This window comes from Belonocnema kinseyi, chromosome 1, assembly GCF_010883055.1.
Source record: "Belonocnema kinseyi isolate 2016_QV_RU_SX_M_011 chromosome 1, B_treatae_v1, whole genome shotgun sequence".
Taxonomy (NCBI): Eukaryota; Metazoa; Arthropoda; class Insecta; order Hymenoptera; family Cynipidae; genus Belonocnema; species Belonocnema kinseyi.
The window spans coordinates 19499278-19511627 of record NC_046657.1 but is presented as its reverse complement, the minus strand read 5'-3'; the positions used below and the strand labels follow the sequence as shown (position 1 = coordinate 19511627).

Sequence of the window (12350 nt, the reverse complement as noted above, 5' to 3'; positions counted from 1 at the left end):
AAAGAATCAAAAGAAAGAAAAAATTATGAAAAGAAGAAAAGAAGACATAAAGAAATGGGGGAAATAAATCAGGGGAGATTTAAAATAAGAAATAAAGAAATATGGAAATAATGAAAGGAAGGAAGACTTAAAAGAGAGGAGTGAAAAAATATTAAGGATAATATCGGAAAAGGGACCAAAATTGATGGATAAGAGATGAAGGAAGGACTGAAAAGAAGGAAGATAGGAAATAAATACAGAAAAATAAATCAAACGGAAATAGGGAAGAAGTAAAGAAAAAAGAAAGAAGTAGAAAATATGTAATAGATTAGGGAACTAATAAGGATAATGATAACAAAGGAAAACATAATAAAGGAAGCAAAATTGATCAAATGAAAAATGTAATGAAAGAAAATAGTGAAGAAACATTTTTTATAGCATAAAAAATTTGTTTCGTAACAAACTTAACTGTTATAGAACTAAACTGTTATAGAAGACAAAATATTGTTTCTAATAGTATTTATGAAATGGAAGACCAAATAAGTTTTCAACTTGATAAAAATCCAACTACTCCATCCAGAAATATTTGCAAATGAAGACTTCGATTTTTATTTATTTACTTGATGAACGAAGAAGGCCTAACGAGATAAATTTTCATATTTAAATTTACAAATCTTGTAATTAGATAGGCATTCTATTTCAAATACATCTTAATAAAAGATATTACTAAAAAATAAAAAGCGCAGGCAACCAATTGTGAAAATAAATAATAAAAAAGTGTAGGCAGCGAGAATCGAACGCGCAACTGTTCACTTCTGAAGCCGAAGCTTGACTAGCTGAGCGGCGGGGCAATTGTGGAAGTGCTTTTCCCCAAACTCTGAATTATGTAAATTATAAACCAAAATTAAACTACAAGAATTACAGTTAAATAATTTTTAATTAATTATATTATGTTAGTCTTTTTAATTAAACTCGTTAAGCTCTTTTTACATTTTCACCATATAGATGGAATTTCTTGGATTTGTGTTATTTTGACTCTATCCAGTTTTCTTCAATTCTCGACTTTTTGAGACCCCCTCAGTCAGAAAAAATAGGTTTTACGAAAATGTCTGTCTGTTGGTCTGTCTATCTGTTTTCTGATGACACGATAACTTTCGAAGGAATTTTTTAAATTTAAATTTCGATTTGCACACCGGTTTGTGGTCCAAAATACAGGTCAAGTTTGTTAACTAGCCTTCCACTGCCAATATTTATGGTTTTAGTAATGGAAAATCAAACTGTAGAACGTAATAATTCAACTTTCTCACGAAAATACTTAAGATACAGTAAAAAGAAAAAAGATCAAAATGATTTGTTTTCAAAAGTTCTACAAAATTGGTCTATATAATTTTTCAATAGGAATAATAATTTTTGTTTTAAACGTTGAGAATACTATAAGAAAATCGAGAATTCAAATTTAAAGCCAAACAACGCAAATGGCGATTAAATAGTCAACAGGACAATTTTTCGTCTCGAATGAACCTATAAAATTTTTCTTCACCATTTATCAATAGCACCCGCAGTTTGGCGGGAAAATTTAAATTTTTACATTCTTATCATATAGATGGAATATCTTGGATTTGTGTGATTTAGACCCTAACCAGTTTTTTATATCTATATTTAACTCCTAAGCTATCATTAATTATATTGAAACATTAAAAAAAAAGTATGTTCATTACTGATGTCGGTTTACATTTTTTTAGCAATTATATTGAACACAATTTTTTCGTATTTTTCAGCTGAGTGAAAAAATATAATGTAACCAAATAATAAAATTTTGTTGACTCATATATCTAAGCTAATTTCGTTTTTTTCTGATAAGGAAGAAATTGATAAAATCGGGAACAAATGAGGAAAGTGCAATACACGATATGGAGAAAGTCACATTAGAAGAAAATTTAGTTTCTTTCGTATTTGTCCCCGAAAATTACGTTTTTAAATATTGTAAGTGTTACGAAAAGCCCAAAAACTTCTGTTACCAGAAGCTGCAAGTAATTAACATTCACGCAAGAAATAACAAATTACCAAATCGGAATGCGAATATTTTAAAGTCAAAATCTAAACACCGCGAGAGTTAAAAATTGTTTGTATAAGCTGAAATGCAAAGTTCATGCGATTTTAGTGCGACTGGCTCTTAATAATTTGAGAATTACAAACTTTAGAAACAAAAACTTCTGGAAATTTATTTTTTATATGTTAAAGTTTTTAAAACATTTTTAGGGAATCCGAACCCTTCTATGACGAAATAATTCTTAGCCACTGGGGAAATGCGACGATGAAAGGCATTCCAGGCCTGTTCCTATACAAGAATAAAAAGATAGCCTTTATTAAAGTAGTAGAATTCGGTTACTTACGGCACTAACTTTTCGAACTTTGGTGGTGGTAGTGGTGGTGTGATTGTTGTTAGCTATCTTGACCCTGTGTTCACTCACGGATTCTACGGATCTTATGCTCATTCGTTCCTTGTTGTTGTCATCGTTTCCCTTTTCTTGGCCCACGAAAAGCTCGTAGCTGTGGCAGGAAAAATCTGAAGGTGACTTGACGATCCGATCGGCTGCAGCCTGTGCTGCTGCTTCCCGCGCAGCAGCATGCGCTGCAATTTTGTTTTCTTTCGCCAAGGCAGCTTCTTCCGCTTCCTGGAGAAAAAATATCAATTTAAGGTGATAATTCGAACAATGAAAAATCTACTGCGCACATAAAATTTCGTGACCCTTTATTGCGCAGTCGTATGTATCATATAACTCTACTGCGCATGCATGGGTATTACATAACCCTATTGCGCAGCTATATATGCCATATAACTCTACTGCGCAGGAAATATGCCATATAACTCCACTGCGCGCAATAAATTCTATAGAACTCTACTGCGCAGATATGGATACTATACAACTCTACTGCGCACTCAACAGTTTTACAAAACTTTAGAGCACAGACATAAGTATCGTTAAATCTACTGCGCAGAGATAAGAACTTTAACACTTTAGTACGTAGCCAAAATTTCATAAAATTTTACTGCGCACTCTAAAGTTTTCTGCAAGTTTACTGCGCAGCGAAAAGTTCTATAAAACTTTACTGCAAAAGACTAATAGCGTGTTCGGTTATCCTGCACTGTTATACTTCAAGGCACTCCTACCTGCTCCTTCTTACTTCTTCCTTCTCGCGCCGACTCGCTTCGGTACAGATCGGAGTGCTCTTGGAGTGCCCCAGTAGAGGATAACCGAATTCGCTATAAGTATCATAGAACTCTATTGCGCAGTATTAAGTAACGCATAAGTTTACTGCGCGTCTGCACGCCTCATAGAAATCCACTGCGCAACCATAAGGTTCAAGAGTATCTAGTGCGTAGGCTGAGGCACCATTAAATGATTCTGCGCAGTAATAACCTTCATGAAAAACTATTATATAAAAAAATCAACACATTATTATTGATGGAAAAAGGCAAGTTAATTATAAAGATTAGTAAGGACGGGAAGAGGAAGAGAAAAGAAGATATTGAAAGCAAAGAGCAAAAGAAAGCAAAAAGGGCAGAAATGGATGTGCAAGAATTAGAGAAAGGAATACAAGTAAGGAATAAATTAGGAAAAGAGGAAAGGAAGGCATAAAGAATGGATGAAATAAATCAGGGAAGAAAGGAAATAAGAAAAATAGAACTAAGTAAAGGCAGGAAGAATTAAAAACAAGGTTGAAAGAAAAGGGGAAAGATATTGATGTAAAAGAGCTAAAGGAATTAATGAAAAAGGGAAGAGAGAAAGAAAGAAAACGAGAAGGAGAGGAAGAGAGTTAAAAGGAAAAATAATAGGAGGACTGAAGAAGGAAATGAGAAGAAAGAAAAAGAATCATAAAGATGGGAAAAGACCAACCCTTGTAACTCTTCTCAAAAAAAGATACAAGAATTGATAAATAAAAGTTAGAAGAAGAATAAAAAGAAGGTAGAAATGAAGAACGGAAGAGATCAGGAAACGATAAAATGAAGATATAAGGGAATGAGGAGAAAGAAGGAACGAAAAATGCAAATAGACAAAGACCAATTCTTATAGCTTCTTCTTCAGAGAAGGGGCGGGAATTGATGAAGAGGAGTTAGAAAAAGGAATGAAAAGAAGGCAAAAATGAAGAGAGGAAGAGATCAGGACAGCAAGGTAGGAGGAAATGTCAAGAAAAAAAGAAAGAAAGAAAATGCAGAAGAAATGAAGAGAGAAAGAGAAAAGGAGGGGATGATTTTAGGAGATAACTTTTTCTTTATAAAAGAAACAAGTATTTAACAAGAGGAGATAGAGGAAGGAATAACAATAATGAAGAAAGAAAAAAAGGAAGAAAAAAAGAAAAAAATGAAAGGACAAGAGCAGACGAGGAAGATAGAAGGAAATAAGAAGAAGAAATCGAGATAAATGTAGATGGAAGAAGACCAAATAATATAGCTCCTTCTTCAGAAAATGGAGAGGAATTCATCGACGAGAGTTAGAGGTAGAAAGAAAAATCAGAAAGAAATAAGGAGAGCAAGGAAAAATGAGAGCAGCTGAGCAGTGGAATATATGAAGAAGGGAAGAAAGAAAACCTTAAACGGAAAAAAACGAACCCTTACAGCTTTTTATTTAGAAAAGGGACGATAATTTAGCAAGAGGAGTTAGAGAAACGAATATTTAGAAGGACGAAATAAATAGCGGACGAGATAGGGAGAGCTATAAATTAAGGAAGTAATCAAAGAAGGAAGGTGGGAAAAGACTAACCTTCACTGATTATTTTTAAGGAGGGGGATAGAAATGAGAAAATAAGATTTAAAAAAGTAAGAAAAATTGCAGAAGAGAAAAAACAACCCTTGTAGCTAATTTTTCAGAAAAGGGTCAGGAATTGATAGAGAAGAGTTAGGGAAGTAAATAAAAAGAAAGCAGATATAAAGACAGGAAGAGATCAGGAGAGGTGAAGAGGACGATAGAAGGAAATAAAGAAAAAGAAAGGAACAAAAATTAAGACCGGAAAAGACTAGTCTATATAGCTTCTGCTTCAGGAAATGGACAAGAATTTATCAAAAAGAGTTAAAGGAAACAATCAAAAAAGTAAGAAATGAAGACAGCAAGCGAGAAGGAGGGGAGAAGTTAAGGAGTGGAAGATATAAAGAAAGGATGAAAAATGTAGATGGGAAAACAATAGCCTGTATATCTTCTTCAGAAAAGGGACCGTAATTTAGTAACAGGAGCTAGAGGAAGTAATAAAAAGAAGGACAAAATGTAGAAACGAAGAAAGGAAGAAAGGAAGAGGCAAAGAGAGGCAAAGAGGAGGAGAAAAAAAGAAATAGAAGAGAAGGAGAAAAAAGGAACAAAGAAAGGAAGAAAGAAAGAAGAAAATGAGAAAAAGAAAGGGTGAAAAATTCACGTGGGAAAAGACCTACCCTTATAGCTTCTTCTTCAGCCGCTTCTTCCTCCTCTGCTTTCTTTTGCAGTTCGTCATAAGACATCGCGACAATAGCGAGGATCAAGTTCACGAGGTAAAATGATCCCAAGAATATTATAACGATGAAAAATAACATATGCCATGGCCCCGCCGATCTCAGCACCAGCTGATAAAGGTTTTCCCAATAATCCTGGGTCATGAGACGAAACGCAGAAAGAAGCGCCCAACCAAACGTATCGAAGCTTGTGTAACCATAATTAGGGTTTCCTCCGTACCCTTGTAAACAAATATATCCAGGAGGACACGTTCTGTAAAAATATTGTTAAAATATGATTCAGTTTCAATTGACATAATAGGAAAATAAGGAAGAAGAGGGAAGAAATAAGGAAAAAGTAGGGAGAAGTATGGAAGAAGTGGGGAAACATAAGAAAGAATTGGGAAAAATAAGGTAGAAGTTAGAAACATAAGGAAGAAGTGGGGTTAAATAAGGAAGACATAGAGAAGTTGAAAAAATTATTCAAAAGAGGAAAACAACTCGCCCTGCTCCTGACGAATTTCCACACAATGGCATGGCCCCAGCATCGTCCACGTACCAATTAGCTTGGCAGAAGAAAAAAGGTACAAAATTAATTTTTCCTAATTAAAAAATAGATTCAAATCAAGATTATTACTCACTTTTATTTTTACAAAAACTGTCCCAGTTCTCGCTCGTTAAGTTACCCCACGAGCCGTCATTCGGAAAATTTTTTATACATTTTTGCGTAAGCACCCCCATATAAATCTGAAGACCCATAAGTGCAAAGACGGAGAGGGAGAACATTGTTAGGATTATCACATCGCGTAGATTTTTAACGGACTCTATCACAGCGCCGACAATGGTTTTAAGACCTAAACAAGCAAGCAGTAAATGTCACTCATGTGAGGATTAGACCTAAAATATTGATAGTAAAATATAATTTGTAGAATAATATAATCAATAAACCACCTTAGGAATATAATCCTAGGATATCCATTGGGAAATTTGACATTATATATGGACTTAGACCAAGTTTAACCCGGACTTATAATGGACTTAGGTCAAATTTATTAAATTTTCGGTATGATAGTTGACTTATATGAAATAATAATTAGCTGGACCAACTTTGTTTTGAACTTATGGTGAACTTAGGTCAAATTTATGCAACAGTCCGACTTGAAGTGGAATTATATAACATAATGAAACAATCGATATCGAGAATAAGTTTAAGTAATTTAATTAGGTCAAATGTAACCAATACTTAATCTTAAATTGGAATTATACAAAATAATCCATATCTGGATCAAGTTTAGTTTTAAATTATATTAGGATCAGTTCAAATTCATCCATACTCGAAGTTAAAGTGGACTTATATGAAATAATCCTTATCCAGGCCAATCGTATTTTGAACTCATAATTGGCGTAAGTCAAATATACTCAATACTCGAACTTGACGTAGACTTATATGACTCAGACTTTTATCGTAAACAGGTCAAATTTGCTCTATACTCATTTCTTAAGTGGCCGTATATGAAAGAATCAATATGTAAGCAAAGCTTATTACGAACATACATTTGATTTCGGTCAAATTTACCCAATACTCGAACTTAAAGTAAACTTATATAAAATAGTCGATATCTAGTCCAAGTTTAGTACGAACTTATACTTGAGTTAGGTTAAATTTATACAATAGTAGGGCTTAAAGAGGAATAATACAATATAATGGAATAATCGATATTGAAACCAAATTTATCACGAAATAATAATTCACTTTGGTAAAATTTAAATACTGCTAATAACTGAAGTGGACTTATATAAAATAATCTATTTTTAGGCCAATCTGAACTAGGACTTATATTAGACATAGGTCAAATTTTCCCAATACTCTTCCCTTGAGTGGACTTATAATACTTATAAGAATTATATGAAATATTCTACATCTACGCCAAGATAATCTCGGGCTTATCTGGACTTCGTTCGAATTTTCCCAATATTCGAACTTAAAGTCGACTTACACAAAATAATCGATATCTACGTCAAGACTAATTTGGATTTATATTGGACTTATGTCATTTTTATTTAATAATCATAGCTAAAGTAGACTTATATGAATATAATATTATATTATATATAATATTTGACTGATATTTGACTAAGGTCAAATTTACCCAATACTCATATCATAAGTGGACTTATAAAAAAAATTGATATCTGGACCAAGTTTAACACAAACTTTTATTTGACTTAGGTCAAATTTATATAATAATCGAACTTTTAGTGGACTTATATAAAATAATCGATATCCATGTCAAGCCTAGTTTGGACTTATATTCGACATGTGTCATATTTATCCAAACTTACAGCTAAAATATAATTATATAAAATAATCTATATATAAGCTAGTCTGAGCTCGGACTAATATTGGACTTAGTTCAAGTTTGCCCAATACTGATTTCTAAAGTAGGCTTGTATACAAAAATCGATATCCAAACGAAGTTTAACACAAACTTTGATTCGACTGAGGTCAAATTTACAGAATACTCGAACTTAAAGTGGACTTATATGAATCAGTCAACATTTATGCCAAGTCTAGCTTGGATTTATATTGACTTTTGTCATCGTTTTCAAATACTAGGTCCACACTTTAATTCCCCAATAGATGATATTAAGTATTAGTACGATTAGATTAATTACTATAAGTATAATTATTATTTATAGTATAAGTATTTTACGAATTAATAAGATGTAGACTAAAGTATAAAGTGTGTCGGTGTAAAAAATATGTAAGTGTTGGTAGAATCGATATTCAAATTAAAGTACACTGAGAGGTAATAAATAATTAAGGCAAGTCTAGGCTATGCCTCTACTATACAGTCTATTTTCTAAAGCATACCTGGTACAATAGCGACAGTCTTCAAGGCTCGGAGGACTCGAAATGTCCTGAGAGCGGCAAGGTTGCCTAGATCTATTCCCATCGTCACATAACTGCAATAACCCGAACATCACATACACATTACAGTGTTAAAAAAAATCAAAGAAATCAATAAATGATAAAATGATAATAACAAAAATTATTACTCACTACTTCCTATTTAACCTACCCCCATCTTTAATATCAACTCAATAGGGTTTTAACTATTACTGCATGCATAATATTAAGAATAATAATAATAATCCATGAGATAAATCAGTATAAGGGTCACTTATTTTAAATCCTATTTTATATTTTGGATCACTCCGATTTTGATACATTTTTTTAGTTCCGGGAGGATTTAAAAAATATTACATTCAACTCCCGACATAAGAACAATCTCAGGTATGGATCGCAGTTGCTTTAATTATAAATCGTGGGAATCCGAACGTAAACAGGCAGAACCGTTTGATTTATTTCTGTTGGTTTTGGACGCATGACGCAACCCGGTGCAACTAATGCGCTGCGCGTGACGCCCTCGTGTTTTATGTCACGCTTGAATGAGTCTCATCTGTCTCTCGGCCCCGCGCCTCCTTTCATTCTTGAAATGTAAAGGCTATCAATTCTGGAAATATCGTAAACCGGGTGTTTTTATATCGCGATATTAGTGTATTTTGATTTTTGTCAAGGGGTTCAAATTGATTTCGGTTAAGAATGAATCATCAGAAGAATTTAATTTAAGCATTTTTATTGGTCAAGGAGTATGCTTAATTTAAGGATTTTTTTAGTGATATTGTTTAGATGAGTCTCGGTTTGTCGAATAGGAACTATTTAACAATAGTTCGAATTATTTAAAACAGTTTTAAGGGGTTTCACGGGTTTGTTGAAATTCCAAAGGATTTGGAAATATTCCAAAGATCTCTGGGGTGTCAGTGATTTTAAAATAATTAAAAATTATGGAAGGAATTTAAAAACTTTGCAAAGGATTTCACGAACTTTCAAGGGAGCCTGAGAAATCGTAAGGGGTTTCATGGGGATTCCCAACGTTTTAAAGGGATTTTAAGTGTTGTAGAAATGTCATAGTTTCAAGGCATTTTGAGAAATTTGAAATAAACCCAGGAACTTCATGGGATTCCCAGAGATTTTAAGGAATTTCAAAATATTTAAAAGATTTGGAGGGATCCCAAAATAATAAAAATTATTGAACGGATTTTGAAACATTGTAAGAGATTTCCAAGTATTTTCCAAGAAATCGAAAAATCGTCAAGGAATTTAATAGCAATTCAAAAAAAAATTCCAAAGGATTTTAAGGATATTTAGGTATTTAAAGGGTGTTTGTGATTTCAAAATAATTAAAGGAAGTTTATGGGATTTCCTGGAATTTCGAAGGATTTGAAATAACTTTTTATATTTTTCTGATTTCAAGAGAATTAAGAATAATTTCATTACATTTCAAACTATTCCATGAAATTTTAGTGGTATTTGAGAATTATAAAATTTTAAAGTAATTTTAAATGATTTGATGGATTTTACGATTTGAAACGTATTTCAAGAGATTTCGTGGCATTTTGAAGAATTTTTAATGATTTTAAAGAATTTTTAAGATTCCTGATATTTCAGAAGAATTAAGAATAATTTAATGAATTTTTGTATTGAAAATTATTTTACAGAATTTCCGGTGATAAGGAGAGAAGTCAATGGATATTATGGAATTTTAATGGATTTAATAGGTTAACAAGGTAATTGAACAGATTTTAAAGAATTAATTTAAAAATTCCTGAGATTTAAAGATATTTTTTCTAATGAATTAGGACTTAGTCAAATTGTAAAATATTCCAAACGAGTTCTTAGAGTTTTCGGAATTGCAAGAGACTGCGTTGGATTTCATGGAATTTTCAAATATTTTATGGGAAGTTGAGGAGATTCCAAAGATTTTTTATTATTTTCGATGATTTCAAAATATTTTAAGATTTACAAAGATTTCATAATTTCGTGATTCCTGGGATTTTTAAAGAATTAATGATATTTTAAGGGATTTAAACAATATTCAAGAAGGATTTAAAGGAGTTTCTGGGGATTGCGAGAAATGACAATGAACTTCGTGGAATTTTTACAAATTTAATGAAATTTCCAGATCATTCAAAAGATTTAAAGGGATTTCATATGAATTTAAAAACAGCTACAAATGTTCTGTTATTTATAAACAATTATAAATAAATAGAGGAATTAAAAAATATTCCAAAACATTTAATCAAGTTTCAGAGGATTGCGAAAAATAATAAAGGATTTCATGAGATTTTGAAAGATATAATGGGATTTTAGGAAAATTAATAAAGCTTTGAAAGGAATTTCAAAACATTTTTTAATAGAGGAATATCAGTAGATTCATTGTAATTAGCAAAGATTTAATAGGATTGAAAGAAATTTTTATAATTAAAATTCCAACGATTTCAATAGACTAAGGATTAATTTAAGAGATTTTTTAACATTCCAAAGTATTTAACGAAGTTTTAGGAGTTTTCGATAAATACCACAGAGATTTGAAAATATTTTAAAGATTCCTTGAATATAAAAAAAATCAGGAATAACTTAAGGGAATCCTAGGAATCTTTCAGCGTTATAAAATCCCTTGGAATATCTTGAAATCTCTCGAAATCCCATAAAATCTATTACAATCTATTTAAATATAGATTGCAATGGATTTCATGGGGTTTCAAGAGATTTTAAGATATTTCAAGGAATATCATAACGCTGAAGGATTCCTGAGATTTATAGCGAATTGATAATAATTTAACAAATATTTTCAAATAAAGGAAAAACAATTAATTCATTGCAATTTGTATAGGTATAGTGGGATTTTAAGAATATTGCAAAGAATTTAAAGGAAACTTCATTATTTTAACGGGTTGAAAAGATTTCATAGTCTCAAATGAATTTTAAAAACTTTAAGGGATTTTGAGAAATTTTTAGAGATTTAAAAACATTTTGAAGTTTTCTGGGATTTCAGAAGAATTAGGAATCGCTATGAGATTTTGAAACATTCCAAATGATTTAACGAAGTTTTCTGGGTTTTTCATAAATCCCAAAGGAGTTTTAAAATATTTTAAAGATTCCTAGGATATCAAAATAATCAAGAATAATTCAAGAAATTTTAAAGTATTCCAAATGATTACACAAAGTTTAGGGAATTTAAATAGATTGTAAAGAATTTCATGAAATTTCAAGGGATTTCATTAAATGTGACAACATTAACAAAATTCCTGAGAATTATAAGGAATTTAAAGACATTTTTTAAATAGAAGAATAGCAATGGATTTATTTGAATTTACAAAGACTCAATAAGATTTTAGGAAAATTGCAAGGATTTTAAAGGATACTTATGTATTTTAATTTTCATGAAATTTCAAGGAATTTCGAGGAATTTTTAGAGCATTGAAAACATTTTCAAGTTGTCTGGAATACCAGAAGAATTATGAATAATTTGAGAAATTTTAATTATTTAAGGGATTTTAAAGTGTTCCAAATGGTTCCATAAAATTGCAGGTAATTGCAATAGATTGCAATGGATTTCGCGAGATTTCAAAGGATTTTACCAAATTTAAAAGATTCCAGGGATTGGTAAGGAATTAGAAATAATATAAAGATATTTTTAAAATAGAAAAGTAGCACAGATTCATTATAATTTACAAGGATATAACACCATTAAATAGATTTCAATGGATTTCATAGGATTTCAAGGAATTTAAAGGGATTTCGAAGGATTTCAAGGAATTTGACCATATTTAACAGATTGTTGTGATTTCTAAACAATTGGAATAAATTATACACACTTTCCGTTGGAAAATTTGCAATGGATTCATTGGAATTTCAAAGGATTTGTTTTGATTAAATACATTGCAATGGATTTCAAATGATTCTAAGAGATTCCAAGGGATTTCAAAAGATTTTAAGGGATTTGGCAAAATTAAAAAGATTTCTTGAATTTCTAAAGAATTAGGAATACAGTAAACACACTTTAAA

At 31.2% G+C, this 12350-nt stretch overlaps 1 protein-coding gene across 1 annotated transcript in view; it reads right to left on the bottom strand.

The window, feature by feature from the left end:
• Positions 1 to 12350, bottom strand: part of LOC117167010 (sodium channel protein para) — a 116167-nt gene that overhangs the window by 61145 nt on the left and 42672 nt on the right. The window contains exons 7-11 of the mRNA XM_033351561.1: positions 8313 to 8404; positions 6079 to 6291; positions 5943 to 6003; positions 5402 to 5711; positions 2373 to 2654 (exon numbers count right to left, since the gene is read on the bottom strand). Of these exons, the coding sequence (XP_033207452.1) occupies positions 2373 to 2654; positions 5402 to 5711; positions 5943 to 6003; positions 6079 to 6291; positions 8313 to 8404 (958 nt within the window). The remainder of the gene's footprint in view (positions 1 to 2372; positions 2655 to 5401; positions 5712 to 5942; positions 6004 to 6078; positions 6292 to 8312; positions 8405 to 12350) is intronic.